This window comes from Mustela lutreola, chromosome 4, assembly GCF_030435805.1.
Source record: "Mustela lutreola isolate mMusLut2 chromosome 4, mMusLut2.pri, whole genome shotgun sequence".
In the NCBI taxonomy this organism is placed as follows: domain Eukaryota; kingdom Metazoa; phylum Chordata; class Mammalia; order Carnivora; family Mustelidae; genus Mustela; species Mustela lutreola.
This window is the reverse complement of record NC_081293.1, coordinates 174,513,036-174,537,605: the sequence shown is the minus strand read 5'-3', so window position 1 is coordinate 174,537,605 and position 24,570 is coordinate 174,513,036. Positions and strand designations below refer to the sequence as shown.

Genomic DNA, 24,570 nt, shown 5'->3' with positions numbered 1-24,570 from the left:
AGATCGAAGAGGTTGCTGCCTGTGTTCTCCTCAAGGATTTTGATGGTTTCCTTTCGCACATTGAGGTCCTTCATCCATTTTGAGTCTATTTTTGTGTGTGGTGTAAGGAAATGGTCCAATTTCATTTTTCTGCATGTGGCTGTCCAATTTTCCCAGCACCATTTATTGAAGAGGCTGTCTTTTTTCCATTGGACATTCTTTCCTGCTTTGTCGAAGATTAGTTGACCATAGAGTTGAGAGTCTATTTCTGGGCTCTCTATTCTGTTCCATTGATCTATGGGTCTGTTTTTGTGCCAGTACCATGCTGTCTTGATGATGACAGCTTTGTAATAGAGCTTGAAGTCCGGGATTGTGATGCCACCCTGAATGTTAATGGGCTAAATGCCCCTGTCAAAAGACACAGGGTATCAGAATGGATAAAAAAACAAAACCCATCTATATGTTGCCTCCAAGAAACTCATTTTAAACCCGAAGACACCTCCAGATTTAAAGTGAGGGGGTGGAAAAGAATTTACCATGCTAATGGACATCAGAAGAAAGCAGGAGTGGCAATCCTTATATCAGATCAATTAGATTTTAAGCCAAAGACTATAATAAGAGATGAGGAAGGACACTATATCATACTCAAAGGGTCTGTCCAACAAGAAGATTTAACAATTTTAAATATCTATGCCCCCAACGTGGGAGCAGCCAACTATATAAACCAATTAATAACAAAATCAAAGAAACACATCAACAATAATACAATAATAGTTAGGGGACTTTAACACTCCCCTCACTGAAATGGACAGATCATCCAAGCAAATGATCAGCAAGGAAATAAAGGCCTTAAACGACACACTGGACCAGATGGACATTATAGATATATTCAGAACATTTCATCCCAAAGCAACAGAATACACATTCTTCTCTAGTGCACATGGAACATTCTCCAGAATAGATCACATCCTGGGTCCTAAATCAGGACTCAACCGGTATCAAAAGATTGGGATCATTCCCTGCATATTTTCAGACCACAATGCTCTAAAGCTAGAACTCAACCACAAAAGGAAGTTTGAAAAGAACCAAAATACATGGAGACTAAACAGTATCCTTCTAAAGAATGAATGGGTCAACCGGGAAATTAAAGAAGAATTGAAAAAAATCATGGAAACAAATGATAATGAAAATACAACGGTTCAAAATCTGTGGGACACAACAAAGGCAGTCCTGAGAGGAAAATATATAGCGGTACAAGCCTTTCTCAAGAAACAAGAAAGGTCTCAGGTACACAATCTAACCCTACACCTAAAGGAGCTGGAGAAAGAACAAGAAAGAAACCCTAAGCCTAGCAGGAGAAGAGAAATCATAAAGATCAGAGCAGAAATCAATGAAATAGAAACCAAAAAAACAATAGAGAGCCTTTGTCTTAGTGTCCCTTTACAAATATTTAACAAATTGCTGTATGGAGTAAGGTCAATGATGTGTAGGTCTGAGGTGACCATCTTCCATGGTTTATGTTTTAAAAAGAAACATAGCCTCTTCTAGAAGAAATGGATAGAGGCTTCTGGAAAGATTTCCCCATGGTGTGGTTCTTCTTGAGTTAGGGAGTTGCCACCCTTTTGAGCTATGAAACTCAAACCATTCCCCAAGGGAAAAAATGCATAACTCCACAAAATTTTGCTCACAACTTGAGTGGTTCAGATTCCCAAAGGTCCAGGTTAAGAGCTCCATAGCATAGAAAATTTTAAATGTGGAAACCACAAGCCCCATGTAAAGAACAGGAGGAAAAAGTATTTCTGTATTAAAAATTTGTCAAAGTAGTGGAATATTTTCATCATTGAAGTCACTGATTTTTAATATGACAATTAATGATTTTTGAAGTGGTTACTGAAATTGATAATTTTCCAACTGATAATTAAAAATGCTTTGTATAGTAGATACTAGAGGCATTGCAGAGAATAAAGATACATTTGGGCATCTGTTATGGCCCTGACCATTGACTCTTTTTAAAAGACATGAAAAACATCCTGTGACGGGATTTTGAATGTGGAAACTGTACTTCCTATGTAATGAAGAGGAGGAAAATAAAAGTACATTTCTTATTTTAAATATTTGTCAGTCGGGAAAAATATCTTGATAATTGAAGTCATAATTGATTCTGAAGTGGTAATTGAAATAGATAATTTTTAATTGATAATTGAAAATGCTCTGTGCAATGGATACTAGGGGGCATTGCAGAGAATAAAAATACATTTGGGCATCTGTTATGGTCAGGGTTAAAAGACCTGGAAAATGCTCTGTGCCAGGAAAGGACATCTGTGAAGTAAGTAATCTATTGTCACAATGTGTTGAAATCAAGAGTTTAAAGAAAATGAAGTTGTCCCCATAGAGTGAGGCTTGTGTCTGGGCCCTACCATGGACTCCAGTGTCCGTGTATCTCCATTTTCTTTATCTCCTACCCCAAATGAGACATTAGCAACAGATGTGTTACCCAGCATTTTAAAATCTGATGTCCCACATCTGTGAACCATCTTCCAGACTTTACTTACTTATTTTGAGGAGGGAGAGGTGGAGGAAGTGGTGTGAAAACCCAAGTCTCTGGAGGGTTCAGAAAAGAAATAAGCATTACTTGTACCATAACCATATGTACAACTCCTCTGGTGAAAGGAGGTCTACTTGAAGTGGCCAGGAAGAGCCTCCACTCCACCCTCCCAAAAGACTAGAGTCCTGGCCAAGAAATCAGAGTACCTGAATTCTGGTCTGCTTAACATGATCTAGATTTCACTCTCCATGACTCGAGATTGGATTGGATGTGGGCTGTGAGGGAAAAGGCCAAAGATGACCCCTAGGTTTTGGGCTCGAGCAGCTGGATGAATAGATTGCTGTTAATGACATAGCATAATTCATTGAAGGAATGATTGGTATGGGGATCTGGAAGACAGGATTGCATTTGGGGCTTGTTTGTCCTCATGCAAACTGAAATGGTAAATAAGCAGTTGGAAGCATAAGTCCAACTCTTCCGAAGGGTTGGAGCTATAGATACATGGTATTTATGACCATGTGATTTTAGGAGAGCACCCAGGTGATGAACCTGTGGATTAAGAAGTCCGAGAACCCCATCCAATATTTACAAATGTTAACCTCTCATGGGAGCACATCTCTAGCTTCAAAATGGAAAATTCATTTGCCTTATTAGAATTTATTTTTAAACATTTTTTTAAAAAGATTTTATTTATTTATTTGACAGAGATCACAAGTAGGCAGAGAGGCAGGCAGAGAGAGAGGGAGGGAGAGGAAGAAGCAGGCTTCCTGCTGAGCAGAGAGCCCAGTGTGGGGCTCAATCCTAGGACCCTGGGATCATGACCCGAGCTGAAGACAGAGGCTTAACCCACTGAGCCAGCCAGGTGCCCCTGTTTTTAAACATTTTGAAGAGCAGTGCATTATTAAAACTAACCAATAAGGGGCTGGAGGGAGGTGGGTGTGGTTATAAAAGAGCAATATATAGTGTTAAAACTCCTCAGTGTTTTGGGGTACCAGGGTGGCTCAGTCGGTTGGGGATCTTGGTTTAGGCTTAAGTCATGGTCCCAGGGCCCCATGTCGGGCTCTGTGCTCAGCAGGGAAGTCTGACTGAGTCCCTCCCCCACTCACACATGCTCACGTGCATGCGCATCTTCGCTCTCTCTCAAATCTTAAAAAATATTCCAGTGTTTTGGGGCATCTGGGTGGCTCAGTGGGTTAAGCCTCTGCCTTCAGCTCGGGTCATGATCCCGGGGTCCTGGCATCGAGCCCCGCGTCGGGCGCTCTGCTCAACTTCCCTCCTCTCTCTCTGCCTGCCTCCCCACCTGCTTGTGATCTCTCTCTGTCAAATAAATAAATAAAAATCTTTAAAAAAAAAATATTCGTGTTTTGACTGTAGTGGTGAATATATGAATTGAATTTACATAAATAAAACAAATGAATAAGCATAAAACTGAGAAACTCTGGATAAGATGGATGATTATATCAAAGTCAGGATCCCGGTTGTGATACAATTATAGTTTTATAAAATGCTGCCATCGGAGACACTAGGCAGTTGTAATGGGTGTATCTGTTTCTTAAAACTGCACGTGAAACTAATTTCAATTGAGAAGTCAACTCTTAAAACAATTATATAAGCTTTCCGTTAATTTAAAAACAAAGGTAAACACTCAAGAAAACAAGGGGTGCCTGAGTGAGATAATTGGTTAAGCACCATTCTTGGCTTCAACTTAGGTCATGACCTCGGTGTCATGACATTGAAGGACAGATGCAGCTCTGTGCTCAGCAGAGTCTGCATGAGATTCTCTCTCTCTTCTTCTCCCCCTCCTGCTTGTGAATGCAACTTTCTCTCTCAAATAATAAATCTCTAAACCAAACCAAAAAAGCAAAAATGGGACATTAACATTCTTACAAGTAAAAAAAAAAGTTAACCAACGGATTTACCTCCTTCAAGTTTATCTAGTGTTACAATACACAAGGATAAAAAAAAATTATTTTCTTTACTGTATTAGCTTTTCATTTTTTTTCGACATGTTTGAAAGTATGCAATTCTAGTTTCACAAAGTCATACCAGTAGTCAGCAAACTTAGTAAGCTTTCAATCTCTGAAAATTTAATTTTCTTTTTGAAAATTTAATTTTATTGAGAGAAGGCTATTCAGAGGTCATTTGGTGCCACAAGGCTCTGCTTTTCTCGGCCTGCATTTTTTCAGACAAATGCAGTTAGGGTATGCATATTTTTTTAGAAGTAGTAGGAAATGTCTCTTACAAAGAAAATGCTTAAAAACCCAGCAGTGAGTCAAATAATTTCACTTAATATTAAGAGCTGTTAATATGAAGATATACCTATTGAAGATGTTAAATAGTGTTTTGTGAATTTGAACTATGACCTGTTTTAAGATGTTAAATACTAGTTCTTACTGGAATTAGAACTCCTTAAATGCACGTGCATGCACATAACCACTTTAATTTTTCTGTGGAAAGATATTTATCAGCATTTAAGCAAAGATGAGATCATATTCCTTATTATTTTAGTGTATTTGAAGTATTGTAATTACAGGTTACTAAACATAATTTTTGCTTTTAGGACTTTGATTTCAGTTACCTGGAACAAATATGCCACACATTCTTTAACACTTTTGTTAGTTTTTAATGGAAATCATTTTGACTTTGAACACAGTGAAGAGAAACTTTGTTTCTTTTACTTTGCATCCTGTTAATTAAATTGTGTTTGTTCTTGAGATGACATAAAAAATTATTTACTAGTGATTTAGTTTTAAGAAAATTTTGGGTAGGGGCACCTGGGTGGCTCAATCCGTTAAGCATCTGCCTTCGGCTCAGGTCATTATCCTAATGTCCTGGGGTTGAGCCCCACTTGGGGCTCCCTGCTCAGCAGGGAGTGTCCTGCTCAGTCTCCCTCTGCAGTGCCCCCCTCCTCAGCTCTCCCATGCACACTCTGGTGCTCTTTCTCAAATAAATCAATAAAACCTTTTTTAAAAATCTTGGCTTTTTTAAAATTTGTTTTTAAATGAATTTGATTTTTTTAATCAACCTGGAAACATTTTTTTTTTTTTAGAAGAGAACCCCAGATCTGCTTTTCTAATGAATAAATATCAGACTTTCTACATTCTTCTAACCTGTTGTTTGTGCTGGAGACAGAGTGATCTTTCCAAAATCCTATTTAAAATCTCTCAGTGAAATCCTGTTGTTGTGGGAATCAACTCTAGATGCCCTAATGTGGCTGTGAAGAGTAGTTTATGAAGTAGCTGACCTCTCTCCAGCCCCATCTCCCATGTACCTTCCGCTGCCCCCCCCCCCATATCTATCATTTCTATCATCTTATCTCATCTCTAAAGTCCTGGTGTTTTTTTAAAAAAAATTTTTTAAAGATTTTATTTATTTGACAGACTGAGATCACAAATAGGCAGAGAGGCAGGCAGTGAGAGAGGAGGAAGCAGGCTCCCTGGCTGAGCAGAGAGCCGGGTGGGGGGCTCAATCCCAGGACCCTGGGATCATGACCAGAGCCGGAGGCAGAGGCTTTAACCCACTGAGCCACCCAGGCGCCCCCGGGTGCTCTTTTACTAGAACACCTTTCCCCATTTCTTGACTATATATGTCCTGATCCTACTAGCCTGTTGACCTGCATTGCCTCTACTCATTTTTTTCAGACTTTTTTTTTTTTTTTTTGCTTTAAAGAATGCAATCTGGTCAATTTAAAGTTCTTCAGGAAATAGAAAAGTTAATCTGTATTCTCCTGGGTGTTTAATGTTGTACTCAGTATTAATCCAGTATTCAGGTGGACCTTTATTATAGCACCTGTATTATGTGGTCCAGGTTACTTTATGATGGAAGTAAGAAAGGAAAAGGAATTGAAGTCCAGAGAAACATTTGTAGCCCACCCAGTACATCCCACACAGTGCATGGTTCATAGGACCTCCTCAGTTTAGCAGTTTTTATGGTGAGCTAGTAAAGGAAATTGATTATGAATTGTTGAAGAGAAGGGAATCATAAGGAAAAGTTCAAAGAAATTATACAAGAAAAGGATTATTTCACTGGATCAGTGAAAATAATTTTCCATGTAAACATCTTTAAAAATGTTGGTAGCAGGCTTCTCCTACTTTCAATGAAATTTAGCAGAAGAGAATGGAACTCAAATATGGTGCCAATCTGTAAGAGAGTGGGAGGTCTCTTGATAGCATGAAGCTTTTGATACTAGAATGAGGAGAATATGAAGATTTAAATGGTAGGAAGTTCTATCAGTTAATCAAATAATACTTCAATCACTTAGCACGAACACACAAACTTGTTATGAAAATGAAGGGAATGTTTTCGAAAGGACAAAGAAATAGAACATTATTCAGTATCTCACCACTCTGGAAATCTGAAAGAACAAAACAAGATATTTATCTATCTGGAACTACTCAGGACTGTCCTTCACAAGGACAGAGGGATGGACTGAAAAAGCTTCCAGACAATTTACTGTAATTTCAAGGAAATAAGGACTTCCTGGTTTTAGAGTTGTTGTGGAGAGGCTGGACCAGGAATTATTATAATTAGATTTTTGATAAACTGAGCTATTACCATTAGCAGTTTAACAACGTTTTTTTGGTGAACAAAACCAAAATGAAAAGTGCCCAAGAAATTTAATTGGACTGCCAATCTAATTAAGTATCATTCTGTATTCTCAATAAGTAGCTGAGGGAATTTATTAAAAACAATTGAGTCCTTAAATCTTTGCTTTAATCTGTAAGTCACTGTCATTTAGTAATCACTTATGTATAATTTCTGTTTTTAAAGCTGGATAACGCAGATGAACAAGCAGCCCAGATCAGGAGGGAACTTGATGGTCGTTTACAGCTGGCAGAGAAAATGGCAAAGGTAAATTATTAACTTTGACATCCTGTACATTTCTTTTTACTCCTATTTCTGTGAGCTGAAAAAGTTCTGTATAGATAGTATAATTCTGTCATTTTCTTCTCTGTGTGCATGCTCCTTAAGCCCAAATATCAGAGTGCATATTATCTAAATGGAGCGTATTTTCTATTTTACACATCCTTTCTTACACATAGAACATGTTTAAACTCAATAACGTTTGTAGATTATTCTGAAAGCGATGCCTGAATTTCTCTAATGACCAGATTTAAAAGAATTTTAATATTGTGCTAAATATAACCTAATCAGGGAGTAAAATTTTGTCTCTGCAAAATCACGTATTCCAAGCTATCTAACATGGTGCTTGGCATATAGTGGGGTCAACTAATATTTGAATGGATGAAAAATCTAACTGAAGTTTCTAGTAAAAGACTTTCACAGGTAGTGTGTCCAGTATACTTTATTTGTACAGTCACATGTTTCTATGTAACAGGAATAAATTTCAAACATATTCTCCTTTTTTTCCATGTTATTTTATTTCTTTTTAGTGTTCCAGCATTCATTGTTTATGCGCCACATCCAGTACTCTATGCAATACGTGCCTTCCGTGATACCCACCACCAGGCTCACCCAACCCCCCCACTCTCCTCCCCTCCCAAACCCTCAGTTTGCTTCTCAGAGTCCCAGTCTCTCATGGTTCACCTCCCCCTCCAGTTTTCCCCAACTCACTTCTTTCCATCTCCCAATGTCCTCCATGTTATTCCTTATGTTCCACAAGTAAGTGAAACCATATAATTGACTCTGCTTGACTTTTTTCACTCAGCGTAATCTCCCCCATTCCCATTCATGTTGATACAAAAGTTGGGTATTCATTCTTTCTGATGGAAGCATAATACTTCATTGTATATATGGACCATATCTTTATCCATTCATTCGTTGAAGGACATCTTGGTTCTTTCCATAGTTTGGCAACTATGGCCATTGCTGCTATGAACATTGGGGTACAGATGGCCCTTCTTTTCACTACATCTGTGTCTTTGGGGTAAATACCCCAAAGTAGTGCAATTGTAGGGTCATACGGAAGCTCAATTTTAACTTCTTAAGGAATCTTCACACTATTTTCCAAAGTGGCTGCACCAACTTGCATTCCCACTGATAGTGTAAGAGGGTTCCCTTTTCTCCTCATCCTCTCCAACACATGTTGTTTACTGTCTTGATTTTTGCCATCCTGCCTGGTGTAAGGTGGTATCTCAGTGTGGTTTTGATTTGAATCTCCCTGATGGCTAATGATGATGAACATTTTTTCATGTGTCTGTTAGCCATTTGTATGTCTTCTTTGGAGAATTGTCTGTTCATGTCTTCTGCCCACTTTTTGACATAATTATATGTTTTGTGTGTGTTGAGTTTGAGGAGTTCTTTATAGATCTTGGATATCAGCCCTTTGCCTGTAGTGTCATTTGAAATATCTCCTCCCATTCCATGGGTTGCCTCTTTGTTTTGTTGACTGTTTCATTTGCTGTGCAGAAGTTTTTGATCTTGATGAAGTCCCAAAAGTTCATTTTCACTTTTGTTTCCTTTGCCTTTGGAGACATGTCTTGGAAGAAGTTGCTGTGGCCATTGTTGAAGTGATTATGCCTATGTTCTCCTCTAGGATTTTGATAGATTCCTGCCTCACTTTGAGGTCTTTTATCCATTTTGAGTTTATCTTTGTGTATGGTATAAGAGAATGGTCAATTTCATTCTTCTACATGTACCTGTCCAATTATCCCAGCACCATTTATTGAAGAGACTGTCTTTTTTCCACTGTATATTTTTTCCTACTTTGTTAAAGATTATTTAACCATATTGTTGAGGACCCATATCTGGGCTCTCTACTCTATTCCACTGGTCTGTCTGTTTTTGTGCCAGTACTATGCTGTCTTGGTGATCATAGCTTTATATTAAAGCTTGAAATCAGGCAATGATACCCCCAGTTTTTTCTTTTTCAACATTTCCTTAGTGTGGGGTCCCTTCTGGTTCCATACAAATTTTAGGATTGTTTGTTCAGCTCCTTGAAAAATGCCAGTGGAATTTTGACTGGGATGGCATTGAAAGTATAGATGGCTTTAGGCAGTATAGACATTATAACAATTCAAACTTATTCTTCTTAATGCTTAAGATTTCTTAGAGTACATGGAACTTTATTATTTGCATCATTCTTTAGTAAATTGATGCATTGATTTAATAGTGGTAAAAGAAAATTATCTTTCCCAATAGACTTGAGGTTATAGTGCTGTTAATCTGAGATATGTTTTCTTTTTCTTTTTCCCTTCTGCTAATCAAAACTTTGAATATTTGGACTCTTCCTTTACTTCCCTCCATCTTTCTGAAGAATCCTCCCTTTTGAGGGAAATTTCTTCATTTCTTTTTAGGTATAATGTGTATAGTGAAGTATACAGATACTTAGTTTACAGCTCAGTGAATGTATGTGTACATTGTCCTTGTTAACCATCTTCCAAATCAAGGTATTGAACTTTCCAGCCATTGAGAAGAACATACGTCCCATGCTGATTTTAACAATTGAAATATTTCTGGTTTTGCAAGGAAAAATGTGTTTATGAATAATGCGTAAGTTTTAAGAAGCTAATACTGTGTTATCTAGAAGTATATTAAATTTTAAAAAGGGAAATTATTGAAAAACTGGAGATAAGCAGGAAAGTCGAGAAAATGAGAAATTAAGGTAGCAGAGATGATAGTAAGTTGTGAGAACTAAGGCAGAGATAGATGAAGAGGAATTTCCAGATGAATAAAGACCAACAGTGATATGAATTAGGGGCTAAAGAGTTATATTCACACATAGGACAGTGGTTCAGAGGACAACATGCCATGTTACTATCCTCTGGATATCTGGAGAGGCACTAAGAACTGTGGAGATTCAAGTGTCAAATTTATAGTGGAAGTCAAGTAGGTTAAGGCTATTGGAAGCTTTAGAGAGGAAAAAAAAACACTTTCCCCAATATGAACTGGAGAACTGGCTGGAAAGACATTTGTTTTTTTTGAAGACCTGAGACTGGGAGAGCATCCAGAGAGATGTTCCAGACCCTGTGGGGGCAGGTCTCTGGGTCTGAAATCCACATTTGTAGATTTTCTAGATGTATATAGATATAGGTACTGAGTTTATGCACATTGTTTGAGTTGGATTTGTTTCTTTAAGATCCTGGCTGAAAATGTGCTGCTTTAGAATAAAGTTTAGATGAATTTCTGGAGGGTAATGAAACATGAGGGAGAGTCTTGGGTGTCTCAAGTTCATGCCTGGGAGGAGAGTGTGGGTTTATAACCTCCAGACTTGAGAGGGAAGGATCAGTGATGCACAGACAGAGACTTTGACCACACCCCAGTGGTTTCATCACAAACACTGATACGTTTAAAGAAGTGTGGAGAAGGAAGTGAAGCCAGTGGAATTGGAAGGGGAAAAAAGGCACCAAACATAAGATGGCTTTTGGTGAATATATTCACATAGGAGATAATACATGTTTAATTGCTTTCTAACTCAGTTTCACCAATTGTAAGCCATCAGCATAAAATATTCATAAAGCTAATTATAATTTACTGATCTTGTTGCATTATATTCTTATAATAATCCTATGAACCCACAAGGACAGAGGACAGAATGAGTCTATTGTATAGACTAGGAGATTGAGATTTAGGGAAGATTACTGACTTCAAGATTACATAACAAATAACATGGTGGAGGCTGGCCTCGAAAACCTGGTCTTTGGACTTTGCTGTCTTGGGCCCCGCTGCCCCTTCAGTCTGATAAATCCAGAAGTGTGGCCCCTTAATAATTTGTAATCAGTAGCACTTCCTATCATACTTCATAGCACAATATAATAACAACAAAGCCCCAGGGCAGAAATCTTTTTCAAAGGATAGAAGTATTAACTTTAATGCTTTAGCCAAGGCATAATTATTAGGAAGTCATAGGAAAAATGTGGACTGGGCCAGAAAAACGTGTAGGCAAATCCGTGATTGCTGTTTCCTTAGATATAGAACATTGGCAAGTTTATTTAACTTCTTGGAGCCTGAATTTTTCTATCTATAAATTCAATGAATAAATGTTTATTGAACACCTCCTAAAATAACCTGGCAATGTTGTAGGCACTTAGAATACATCCAGACAAGTGTGTAGTTGTCTTGGGATAAAACCAGACAAAAATATTTCTGCCATGCCCTGGTAGAGCTTGCATTTGGTAGAGCCAATAATAAGAAAAGAATGTTCCATATAACTGAATTATGGAAGGTGATCATTTGCTATTTTGGAAAATAAAGACAAGAGGGAATCAGGAGTGCAGGAGGAATGGAGGGTGCTTAAAATTTTCAGTGAAGAAGTCAGGTTAGGCCAGTTCTTTCTTGGCAGTACTGCTTTGTCAGTTACACCAAAAAAAAACTTGGTATCATCCCTGACTCTCTTCTTTTTCTCGTGCCTCATGACGGATTTATTAGGAAATCCATTTGCATTTGTCTTCAGAGTATTTCTAGAGTCTGACAGCTGTCCCCATCTTCCACCTACCAGTCTGGTCAAGGCTTCATCTAGTGGAAGGTTAGGAGCACTTAAAAAGGGACTAAATTTGAATGGTGAGAATTTTTTCTTTATGGAGAAAATATTTTCTTTTTCTTTCTTTCTTTCTTTCTTTTTTTTAACATTTTCATGTATATAATGCTTTAGGACCACTAATGAGCGAATAAATTAGAATATTCAAACCATGGTTTATAAGAACAACTCACAGTTAAACTAGAGGATAACCCTATTTCTGAGTCTGTTCTAATTTAAAAGATTAAATTTAACATGTATAGTTGCCTGAAGTACGGTTGATTTTTGTTTCCAAGAAAGAGGCAACATAAGCGGGCTAAATAAAGTTGAAATACTATTAATAAACCTCAGAGCTTTAAAGCAGAGTTGTCTGTCCTTTCCCCCAGAGAGGAAGAAAACTGAGTACAGTCTATTTCTTGAAAAGTTGGAAAGTGCCAATAAGACTATCAATTTTGGTGATTCCTGCCAGTCTCCTCCTTGAACAGTGATGGCGAGTGACATGTTTTTAACTAAAACTAAATAAGAATTGGACTCTTTATGTGCTAATGCTAAGTAAGCTTAAAATTTTGGAAAAAAAATTAGTGCGTCCAAACATATTTTCAAACATATTTTTTTTGCTTTGATAAAGTAAAAATTTTAAAAAGGCAAAATTATGACTCCTACAAATATAAACACACAATAAAGATTTCATTCAGTGCATGAAGAATGAGCAAACTAGTTACATGTTAAAACTAATCCAAAGAGCGTATCAAAATTAGGTGTTTTTAGAAAAGGTTAAAATAAGATTCCTGGATTAGATCTAAAAGTGGTCAGTTTCCAACAAGGTTTTAAACTATAACCATTGGATTATCTTATTCAGCAGACACACATTATTTGCATCTTTTCCAGACAAAATTCTGTAAGGTAACGTGTAACTTGACTGTTTGGGACCTTGAATCAATAAACAGTAAATTAAGTATATTTCCTCAGATGACCCTTGGATGCTCTTGGCCCCTGTAGGACATTGCAAGGACCTACCCCCTCACCTTTTTGCCTTATTTTTGAGTTTTGGATACTTTTCATAACAGCTTTTAAAGTCAGTACATACCCTGGGTGTTATACACAGCATGTATGTTCAGTGAATCCTTGAACATTATGTCAAAAACTAAGGAAAATTATGCACTTGGGGGCGCCTCGGTGGCTCAGTTGGTTAAGCATCTGCCTTAAGCTCCTGTCCTGAGATCAGCCCCACACTGGGCTCCCTGCTCGGTGGGAAGCCTGCTTTTCCCTCTGCCCTTCTCCCTGCTCATGCTTTTTCTCTGTCTCGCAAATGAATTAAATCCTTTTTAAAAAGAAAAAAACACGAAAAACTAAAGATATACTGTATGTTGGCTGATTGAATTTAAATACAAAAATAAAGACAGTGCATAAATATAAAAATCTTTTTATAGCTTATTTTGCTTGTTTTTTTTTCTCTTGCATGCTCTGAGAAACCATTCCAAAACATTGCTTTTTTTTTTGTTTCCTCCCCTCCCCCCACCCCCTACCCCCCCGCCCCCGGAAAGGAAACCAAGGTATTCTGTAACTGGTTAGGTGTTTTTTCTGAGGTTGCAAACTTTTTTGGAATGTTGCTTCAAACTCTAGAGGAATGTTAAAAGGATACTTAGGAGTCTTCCTTAAGAAACTTAATTATGAATGTGGATACTCAATTACTATGTGATAATAAATACGCAGTTTTAATATTGATTATATGTAAATTATGTTAAAAGAAATAGGTGCCGGTTATATTCGGGGAGAAGAAAACAGGTGGCCTGAGACTCTGGGACTGATTTGTGAAGTGGTACCAGATGTTGCTTTCCAGCCTATGAGCAAACAGGTGGAAGTGAGTTACAGGTTAGGTGCAGGTGGACGAGAGCACTTGGGATGTGTTCCTGTCATCCCAGAGACAGGGATTTCTTAGGTTACGCTTCGAATGATGCCAAGGGAAACTAAGAGAAAGGTACTAATTTTCCTGGAGCATTAAGCAGTCATTTGCAAGGTGGCTGCTTTAGGCTTTCATTCCCAGCCAGTTTTGTACAAATAAGCTGACACGTGATGTCCTACTTCATATCATAAAGCTATAAACTTTCTTTAATGAGAGGCCCAATGCCAAGTTTCCAAAGATTAAGAAAGAACCAATAGTAGGAGAAAGCCTGCTTTTGCTGTTGGTAAGAATGTCATTGGTTATCATCTGCTTTAAGGGCAATTTGCCAATATCTGTCCGTATTTTTTTAAATCCCAGTATTTGGACTGTCCTTCTCATCGAGTTGAAAGAAACCAAAATCTGATTACAGAGATCCAAGGACCAAATGGCATTGCTCATATAGTTCAGAAAGAAAAATGAATCTTCTAGATTGATATAACATCAATCTTCTAGATTGATGTTATTCTTTTTCAGGTGTAGCTTTATTTATAAGTTGGCCTTTTGCTTTTAACATAAAAATTTCTAAACCTTTTTTTTTTTAAGATTTTATTTATTTATTTGACAGAGATCACAAGTAGGCAGAGAGGCAGGCGGGGGTGGTGGGGGGCGGGGGGCAGGCAGGCTCCCTGCAGAGCAGAGAGCCTGATGCGGGGCTCCATCCCAGGATCCTGGGATCATGACCTGAGCTGAAGGCAGAGGCTTTAACCCACTGAGCCATCCAGGCATCCCAAAAATTTCTAAACCTTTTACTAAAAAACTGAATTTATGGTCCTAAGGGATCTGGTTACATTTGTGTCATGTGAAAATTAATTCTAGAATTTTCAGCGTATTGCTATTAGGTGTTTTTTAATTTGAATTCTTACTTATAAAAAGGATATCCTCTTGATATATATTTGTGATTAGAAAGATGTTTGTGATGTTTGTTTCCTAACAGGCAAACACATTCATATACTGGATTTTCCTTACCGACCCGTTTACCCCAATCAATTCAAAGTTAACAGTGACTAATTAAGATTGATCTAGACGCTAAATTTTCTTCCATGTAGGTTTTTAGTTATTCCTTAAGCAAGTACCTTATCAAAAATAGTTAATGTGAAAATGTTACTTATTTTGTTCCATAATGATTCTGAATAAAGGATGTAATGTACTCTTACACATAATTTGGTGATTTTAAAGCCTGGAGACTGAAGAACTGGGAAGTTGCCTTTATGTTGAATGTCATAGTTTCCAAGACAATCAGAGATATACATCGTATAATCTTCTATGATAAAATTGAAATAGTAACTTTTGTAACTTTTTTTTTTTTAATTATTTTCAAGGAGAGAAACTTCCCCAAATTTATAACAAAAGAAATGGAGACTATGTATATAGAAGAGTTGCGGTCTTCAGTGAATTTGCTAATGGCCAATTTGGAAAGTCTTCCAGTTTCAAAAGGTGGTCCGGAATTTAAATTACAAAAACTAAAACGTTCACAGAATTCTGCATTTCTGGACATAGGCGATGAGAATGAGATTCAGCTGTCAAAGTCAGATGTGGTGCTGTCATTCACCTTAGAGGTAAGTGATGTGATCCCCTGCTCACCTCTTACAGCGTAAATGAAACTGCAGAATAATTTTTGCTCACCTTCATGGTAACTTCGTGAACTGAAAGCAGTGTGATATATTTTGAAGAAGTTACCTTATTCTTCATTTGCTAGACAATCTGGTTGTGAATGCAAACTAATACAATTGTTCTTTAAACATAATCCTAGTTTCAGGATTAAATAATAAAATAGTAAGTTTTGAGAAAATTTGTCTTTGTGCTAACTATCTTGGTGTAAGTTTATCAGTAAAAGCACATTTGGGTGGAAATAGTATTTAAACACATAACCGAATTCTCTGTAACTTGGAAATTGCTTGCAGGGTTTTGGTTCTCTTTGTTTTTAACCTACTTTACCGATGGTATTTTTCTAGAATCAAATCTCACCAGCCAGCTTTGAAACACAATATTGGGTGCATGGAGATGATAAGGAGAGAATTCTTCCTTTCCAGGATGTCCAGTTCCATTATAGATACAGTACATAGTATAAAGAATAGGAACAAATGTCACACATTTAAAGTTGTGTTCTCTCAGACTGCTGAGTTTTATCCCTTTTATACAATGCACTAGAAACCAAATATGCAGACTCAGCACAGCCACCTGTTGTTGTTGTTTTTTTTTTTGTTTTTTTTTGTTTTTATGATTACATTTCTTCTTTGCTCATCTGTGTGTTGGGGCTAATCCATGTTTATACATGGCACAAACACATATAGTTGCAATATCGAGCTTAAATTCAGAGCGCGCTCAAAAATGAAAGCTTGTTACTCCTTCCTTGCTTTGTTAAATTCTCTTTGCTGGTGCCCAGTACTACTACTGAAGTTTGTGGATTGACTGATGGAGTTTTACGAGGCACCGTTTTAAATTTCTTTGTTGATAACTTCTGTCTTTTGGCTTGTTTAGTTTGCAACAGAAAAAGCAAGTGTGTGCTTTTTGTTCTTTATTCCACCTGTTCAACTCTAAGATAAATTCAGGCTTGAGGATAAGCCAACTGCCTCTCTCTTACCTTCCAGGCTAATGATTTATTTTGTAGGTTAATAGATTAAATTTACTATCAGGTTAGAAATGGGTTTTCTTCTGACCTGAGACTCTGTTCTAGGATGACCTAATGATTTTGCCGTTACTCTGGGTTTCTTCCCAATCTCTTCAGTATCTTAGATATTTAATGGAAAACTACACAGTATCTTACATGTAGAAATCTGTTTTCCTACTGACCAAGGTGTAGAATGCCAAGGTGATTTTTTTTTTAAGTCTTTGTATGAAATAAAATCTGTTACAGTATAATTTGTAAAGCAAATTACTTTTGTAATGTATAAATCTACCAGCAGAACTGGAGACCATTCAAAACACCTTCTTTCTTCTCTATTGTTTAAAAGTTTTTAAACAAAATTATAAATAACTGGCTTTTATGAACTCTTTTCCCCATTGAAAATAAAATTACCTAATGAGTTAGCGTTGGTGTGAAACTATGAATTGTTCAGTCCTTTATTGCCAGTGTATGGAACAAGGCTGCTCAGTTAACCACAGAATGGTGTTAGGAAGAGAAAATGAGTTAAAACTTCATTTTGCATGGCCTGAGAAGCTTGCCTATTTGTAAAATTGTTTTTGATAGTCCTCTACTGCTATGTCTATATAAGGCAGATGTTTTCCTTCCATAGCATAATAGAGATGTTTTCTGTGATGTACTTCTGGTATTATAAATAGGAGTTGTATGTTCAACAGCAAAATGAAGTCACATTCCATGCAGACTACACAGTGCTTACCTGTGGACACCTGAGAGAACAGATGAGGTCCCCCTCTGTCCCCAGGGCCTTTGACCTCAGCCTAGCTAAACTCCATAATTATCCCTGGCCCATTATCTAAGCCTTGCTTCTCAACCTAAGAAAGTTCTGAAAGGCAAGCAGTTAATCCAATTTCAGGGTCTCACATTTAGTCAGTCAGGCTTAAAATTGGTCCAGTGGGAAAGGTTTTTTCTACAAACTGAAGTCTGAGTCTAGGGAGCAAGTGCAGATCTGAAAAACTGTTGAAATTTTATCACCTCTTTAAAATTGCTACCGACCGCTCGCTTCTCTCACCATACCCTGTTCTCTTAGCAAGCTGAATTTTTGCCACAGCTCTTACCACCTAACGCACCTAATTCAGTTTGTTTATTTTTCATTATCTGACAGAGTCGACTAAATGGTAAGCTACGGGAAGTTAAAGTCTTGTTTTGTTTGCTGAAGTATCAAAAGGGCCTAAAACACTGCCTGGCACACAGTTGACTTGATAAATACTGATTGAATTAGGGACTTTGATGGTATTAAGAAATAGCAGTGAAAAAAATAAAAAGGCAGAAGGTAGCCACAACAAGATGACTTTTAGGTCTTTCCGTGGATGAAGGCTTCAGAGAGAATAACAAAACAAGAGCAAAGCTAACCTGCAAAACCACAAGCCAGTTATTGAATATGAATATTCGAGTAAGGGGAGGACGACAAAGGTTAATGTGTGAAGTTGAGTCCGCATGTCTGAAGAGGGATGGTGTCACTGGCATGAGTACAGCTGATTTTTCGTAGTTTTCATCGGTATTAGGTTGGCAAAGCAGGTGACCACTTCTTTATCTGATAGTCCATGTCCCACATACAGCTCAGCTGTATTTTCTCAAACCTGCCCATGACTCGGTGCCATGTAACTCTGGTCAATGCATCATTCAGAAGCATGGTACCAAGTTTTATATTTTGGACATGCCTCCCTTCTTTTTGCATCTAGAATAATTCTGCATATTTTATCTTTATTAATTCTGTCGCAGAGAGATTGGGGAAGAGAAGATGGAAATGAGACTGGTTTCCATGTTCCCTTACCAGGTGGTGTGGGGAACTGGTCGGAACAGTTACTGGAAATAGGTCCTATAGGTTGATGGTCCACGGAATTCTTGGCTGTCTTTATCATTAAAGATTGAGACCAACTATATATATTTTTTAATTCCTTTTGGAAATCAAATCTGTAGAATTGTGTTATTTTATTTATATGTATGGATTCAGAACAGAAGTTACTTCTTTTGAAAGTGGCAATTCTGCAGAAGAAAACATTCCCAGCACAGATGGGAGTATTAGTTTGCGGACTCGGAAACTGTTTCACAAGTTGTGTGTTTCAAGAGGTCCTGTTTGCAGTAGTTTGTAGGAGTGACAGAAACAGTGGTAAGCAGGTACTTCCTTTCTTCTCTCTTGCACTTTGACTACTGAACACACTATAGAAAAAGATGCAGGGCAAGTAAGCATATTCCCACATATGAACTTAAAGATATCTACATTTATGATGTATACACAATTCTATTGCTTCCCGTATTTTAAGTGACCTTCCAAAAATTTTATTAAGTCATTTTGAGCATGTTGGTAAGTCCCTGTGGAATTGGCTTGTGATTGATATGGTTATCCTGTCAGTCATTTGTCTCAGCTTCTGCTTAGTTTTATTTGTATAAAGATCTAATGACTTTCAAAATGACTAACAACGACGTTGATTTATTAAGAATGCATACCTCCTTTTGCTTACTTTCCATCAACAAGATGAAGTGCTTTGTTCTAACTTCCTTGAATGTCTTACAGAAGCTAGGAAAGGTGTTACTGCTCTCTATTAGCTCTTAGTCTGTTTTCTGTTATGCCCTTATTTTTATTCCTGCGTTGGTATACATTTCACTGTGATAAAATACCAAAAGTCTTGGTTGTGGAAGGAAAATGGTTCTGAATTTGACCTTTCTTTTTTAGTGATTAGTTTCCCATTATTTTCATGGGGAAGAAAATGGGCATTTGTATTTACAAATGTAACCCTTCTGTTGTGCTGAAGAGTGAAAGGAAGGAAAGTTTTTTTAAGATGGCTTCTTGGAGAACTTTTGCCTTGAGATTCATATCACAACTCAATGAAAAGTGGAATGATTTTAATAATGTATTAAATGATCAATACATGCTGTTTTTAGTAGATATTTTTGTAGCTACATGGCATGGATGCTGTTAATCTTGTTTGTACAAATACAACATGAGATTAGCAAAAACCTGTGCATATTATAAATATGCCATTGAATATATTTTATGAGTCTCAAAAGCTTGGGAAACTTCAGGATGCAAGATTTGACTGAAAAACAAAAAAAAAGCAAAAACATGAACATTAAAGCCCACTTGAAAAATATTTGTTTCCCTTTTTTCCAGGACTTATAAGTGCATAAAACAGTATCAGTCATTCCACCCATTCCCAATGTGCTGCATTAAAGTCGCATATACCTTTAGTGGGTGGAAAAGTCCTTTTTCCCTTGCCAAGTTAGTGTAAGATAGTCTTTGGGAGGTTGTATCTCCCATACTTCATAATAAGATATACATTTTTTATAATGAATATTCTTTTATAAATACTAATAGTATCTAAATAAGTGAACAGATAAAGTTCTGATGATGTTACATACTGATTACCACGAATTGAGTTGATGATGATGGACACCACTCATGAATAGGATTTCATTTTATGTGGAATTCAACTGGTACTGCTTTTAGCACATTCCCTGAATTTTCATGGGCGATTCCGCTTTACCTTATGCAGACTTAACAACATTTTTAAAGAATCTGAGTTTATATCTCATTTAACTCAGTAAGGCTTATATTTAGAGATCTTAACCTTACTTTAACAAGCTGGCAGGGGATTTTTCTTCAATATCAGACTTCCTCAGAAAGTTACTTATTATACCTTCCATGGATACAGATGATTCTAGCGAAGATAAAATACCATTGATGTTGCCGGATAATTTTATCAGTTGGTCATTCTAATTGTTGTCAATGCTGCTACTTCTGTGTCTTGTTAAAGACTGCTAATTTGATGTATCATTTAAAAAAATTTTTTTTCATCTTTAGATTGTCATAATGGAAGTGCAAGGTTTGAAGTCCGTTGCTCCCAATCGAATTGTTTACTGTACAATGGAAGTGGAAGGAGGAGAAAAACTGCAGACAGACCAGGCTGAAGCCTCAAGGCCACAGTAAGCCAGCTGAAAAAAAATTTTCCCCTTCCAAAGAAACATGGTTTATTCATTTGTAGCATTGTGTGGTTTTATACTCCACAAGGGTTATTGGTTAGCTTTGTTTCAACTGTGTTAGAATCATTGTGTGCCTTTCTAGATAAGGATGCTATAATTAGAACTATAACAGATTCCCTGTGTAGTACAAATAGAAAATCTAACCTGCAAATGAGAAGCTAGTTATTCGGGAAGTCAATGTTTGCAAGTCATTTAAAAAGAAAGCATGTGTTTTCATGTGTTATTTAAAAGGTAGTGCTTGATCCTATACTATAACCTAATAGCTTTTCCATTTCCATGTATTGCTGATGACCCTATGACACTGATGATGTTGAGGTGGATATAATTTTGCAGTGTCGTAGAATACCTAGGGAATAGGCTTGAGTTAGAGAACCAATTACTGACAACCGCACAGTAATCAGAGAAGCTAAAGCTGTTCTTAGCTGGCAGTTTTAGGTTTCAAATTCTGCGAATGAGTTTAATTAAGTTTGGAAGATGTTCTCTTTAACTGATTGAAACTTGGGAAACATCACAGTGTCTGGTAGAAATAACCAAGGTAGCCTGAGGAAGCTGAGTGAAAATTGCTTGGCTTTCATTTGTACACTGCCTTTATTTTTTTTAATTAATTTTTTTTATTGTGTTATGCTGTGTTATGTCTTATATTAGTCACCATAAAATACATCATTAGTTTTTGATGCAGTGTTCCAAGATTCATTGTTTATGTAGGGCACATATTGCATGAAACACTAGGTGTTGTACACTGCCTTTAGAAAAGATATTTTTCCTTCCTCAGGACTTGGGATTTTTGTCTTATCACAGCATGATAATGTGGCCTGTTCATTCAGGAAGTGTCTAATCAGATCCTGGTTGGCAGTGGGTAGATAGAGGTGAACAAAAACTTTGATTTTCCTTAGGGCAGGCACAAGTTTAAGGTGGGGACAGAGATACAAGTGTAATAGGACAGATATGCACAGGGCATTATGAGATAGAGAAGAAGCAAGTAGCAATTTCTGACCGTGCCTAATAAAAAGTCCTACAGGTCTACCCCTAACCAGACTCTCATTACCTCTGGGACCTCCCCTAGCCCTTCGTCAGAAGGGCTTCCTATAATTCCTCAAACATATCTTTACACTTGTTTTTCCCTCTGCCTGCCTTCCATTTATGTTTGTATGGCTGGATCCTTGGTATTAGACATTTCTCCAAAGTTAAGACCTACAAATGACTAATAAGTGACACATGAAAAAATGCTTCACATCACTCATCATCAGGGAAATAAAAATCAAAAGCACAATGGGTTACTACCCCGCACTGGTCAGAATGGCTAAAATTAACTCGGGAAGCAACAGATGTCAGTGCAGATGCACTAAAAGGGGAACCCTTTTTCACTGATGGTGGGAATGCAAGCCGGAGCAGCCACTCTGGAAAAGAGTAATGGAGGTTCCTCAAAAAGTTAAAAGTAGAGCTGCCCTATGACCCAGCAATTACACCACTAGGTATTTATCCAGAGGGTGCAAACATAGTGATTTGGAGAGGCATATGCACCCCAATGTTTGTAACAGCAATGTTCACAACTGCCAAAATAAGGAGAGAGCCCAGATGTCCATTGGCAGATGGATGGATAAAGATGATGTGTGTATGTATATACAATGGAATACTACTCAGCCACCAAAAGGAATGAAATCTTGCCATTTGCAATAATGTGGCTGGAACTAGAGTTTATTATGCCAAGTGAATTGAGTCAGAGAAAGAAAAATACCATATGATTTCACTCCTGTGGAATTTAAGAAACAAAACACATGAACACAGGGGAAAGGAAGGAAAAATAAAAACAGAGGCAAACCATAAGTGATTCTTAACGATAGGGAACAAATTGAGGGTTGCTGGAGGGGACGTGGGTGGGAGGGAGGAGGTAATTGGATGAAGGGCATTAAGGAGGGCACTTGATGATAATGAGCACTGGGTGTTACATGCAACTGATGAATCACTAAACTCTACCTTGAAATTAATAATACACTACGTTAACTAACTTGAATTTAAATTTTTAAAAAAGTCTTAAAAAAAAAATCTTGAGTAGCTCAGTTAGTTAAACATCTGACTCTCGACTTCAGCATAGGTCTTGATCTTGGAGTTATGAAGTTTAAAGTCCTGCATTGGGCTCTACTCTGGGCATGGAGCCTACCTTAAAAAAAAAAAAAAAAAAAAAAAAATCTTAAACCTCACTTGCTGAGAAGACCTCTTTTAGATAACCCAATATGAAAAAAAAAATAGATAACCCACTATGAAGCAGATACTTTCTGGCTCATTTTAATCTTTAGACTAATGTGCTTCTTCTCTGTTCCTTTTGTATTTCCCCCTTGAGAAAAAGGTAGGTATCTTGTCCTGTTCGATCTTCTAGTACCCAGTAGGCTGTCAGAATTGATTCAGTTGCTTACGCTTATTTTTATGACGTAGTCACAGTAAATATTGGAGGGTGCAGTATTTACTCCTGCAGGCAAATAGAGTTGAGTTACAGTGTGACAATAAGTGAAAATAAAGAGAATAAACAACTCTTTCAAGAGATTCTTTAGACCTAGGAGGAGGCCATGAGACAGAAGGAAATTGGGGCTATTTTGGGCAGAGCATATGAAGTCAAGGGAGAGGTGTGGTTTTGTTTTAAAGGTCAGTTATATTAGTCTGTATTAGTATATTCACAGAGTTGTGCAATCATCAGCAATTCTACAACCTATTCATTACCTTAAAAAGAAGCACCACATCCCTTTACCTATCAACCTCAGATTACCCCCATCTTGACCAACTACTAAGTGACTTTCTGTCTCTATAGATTTGCCTATTCTGGACATTTCAAATAAATAAAATTATATAGTGTGTGCTCTTTTGTGACTGGTTTCTTTCCCTTAACATAGTGTTTTCTGCTTCCTCTAACTTCTAGCATGTATCAGAACTTCAGAACTTCTAGCGTGTTCAGAACTTCATTTCTTTCTATGACCAAATCCTGGCATGGATATACCACATTTTGTTTATCCATTCATTTAGATTGAGGACAGTTGGGTTGTTTCCACCTTGTGGCTGCTGGGAATGCTGCAAGAAAAGTTGTGCAAATATCTGTTTGAGTCCCTGTTTTCGGTTGGTTTAAGTCTCTCTGTAGTGGAATTGCTGGACTGGGTAATAATTGCATGTTTAGATGTTTGAGGATCCACCAAACTGCTTCCCACAGTGATAGCACCACTTTATTTTCCCATCGACGATGTGGAAGAGTTTCAATTTCTTCACATTCTCCCCAGTACTTATTATTTGCCCTATACACAGTCATTCTAGTAGGGGGGACATGGTATCTCATTGTAATTTGATCTATGCTTCGCTCCTGGCTAATGATGTTGGGCATATTTTCATGTTGTATTAGCTATCTGTATATCTCTGTAGAGGAATGTCTATTTGAGTCTCTCCCTCCTTTTTTTATTGAGTTGTTTATCTTTTTAAGTGTAAGAGCTATTTCTATATTCTGGATGTTAGATTCTTATATATGATTTGTGAATGTTTTCTCTTTTTGTGTAGATTATCTTTTTGTTTTCTTGATATTGTCTTTTGATACTGTTCGGTCTATTTTGCTGTTGCTACTTTGCTTCTGGAGCCAGGTCTAAGAATCTGGTGGTCAATCCAAGGTCACAAAAATTTAGCCCCATGTTTTCTCCTAAGACTTTCATAGTTTTACCTCTTATATTTAGGTCATTAACCCATTTTAAAGATTTATTTATCTTGAGAAAGAGATTGCATGCGCATGTGCACAAGCAGGGAGAAGGGTTAAGGAAAAGGGAAAGAGAATCTCAAGCCCCATGTGGGGCTTGATCTCATGACTCTGAGATTGTGACTTGAGCAGAAACCAAGAGTCAGCTGCTGACTTTTATTTGTGGTAGGATGTAAGGGTTCAACTTCATTTATTTGCATGTGACAATTCAGTTGTCCAGTTCTTTTTTTTTTTTTTTAAAGATTTTATTTATTTGACAGATATCACAAGTAAGCAGGGGGTGGGGGAGTAAGCAGAGAGCCCAATGCAGGGCTGTATCTCAGGACCCTGAGATCATGACCCAAACTGA

General features: G+C 37.3%; 1 protein-coding gene across 21 annotated transcripts in view; it reads left to right on the top strand.

Annotated features, from left to right (window-relative positions):
* CADPS2 (calcium dependent secretion activator 2) overlaps positions 1-24,570 on the top strand; it is a 533,537-nt gene that overhangs the window by 210,174 nt on the left and 298,793 nt on the right. For all 21 annotated transcript variants that reach the window (XM_059171710.1, XM_059171704.1, XM_059171699.1 and 18 more), the window contains exons 4-6: positions 7,295-7,375; positions 15,201-15,437; positions 20,322-20,443. In XM_059171710.1, the coding sequence (XP_059027693.1) occupies positions 7,295-7,375; positions 15,201-15,437; positions 20,322-20,443 (440 nt within the window). The remainder of the gene's footprint in view (positions 1-7,294; positions 7,376-15,200; positions 15,438-20,321; positions 20,444-24,570) is intronic.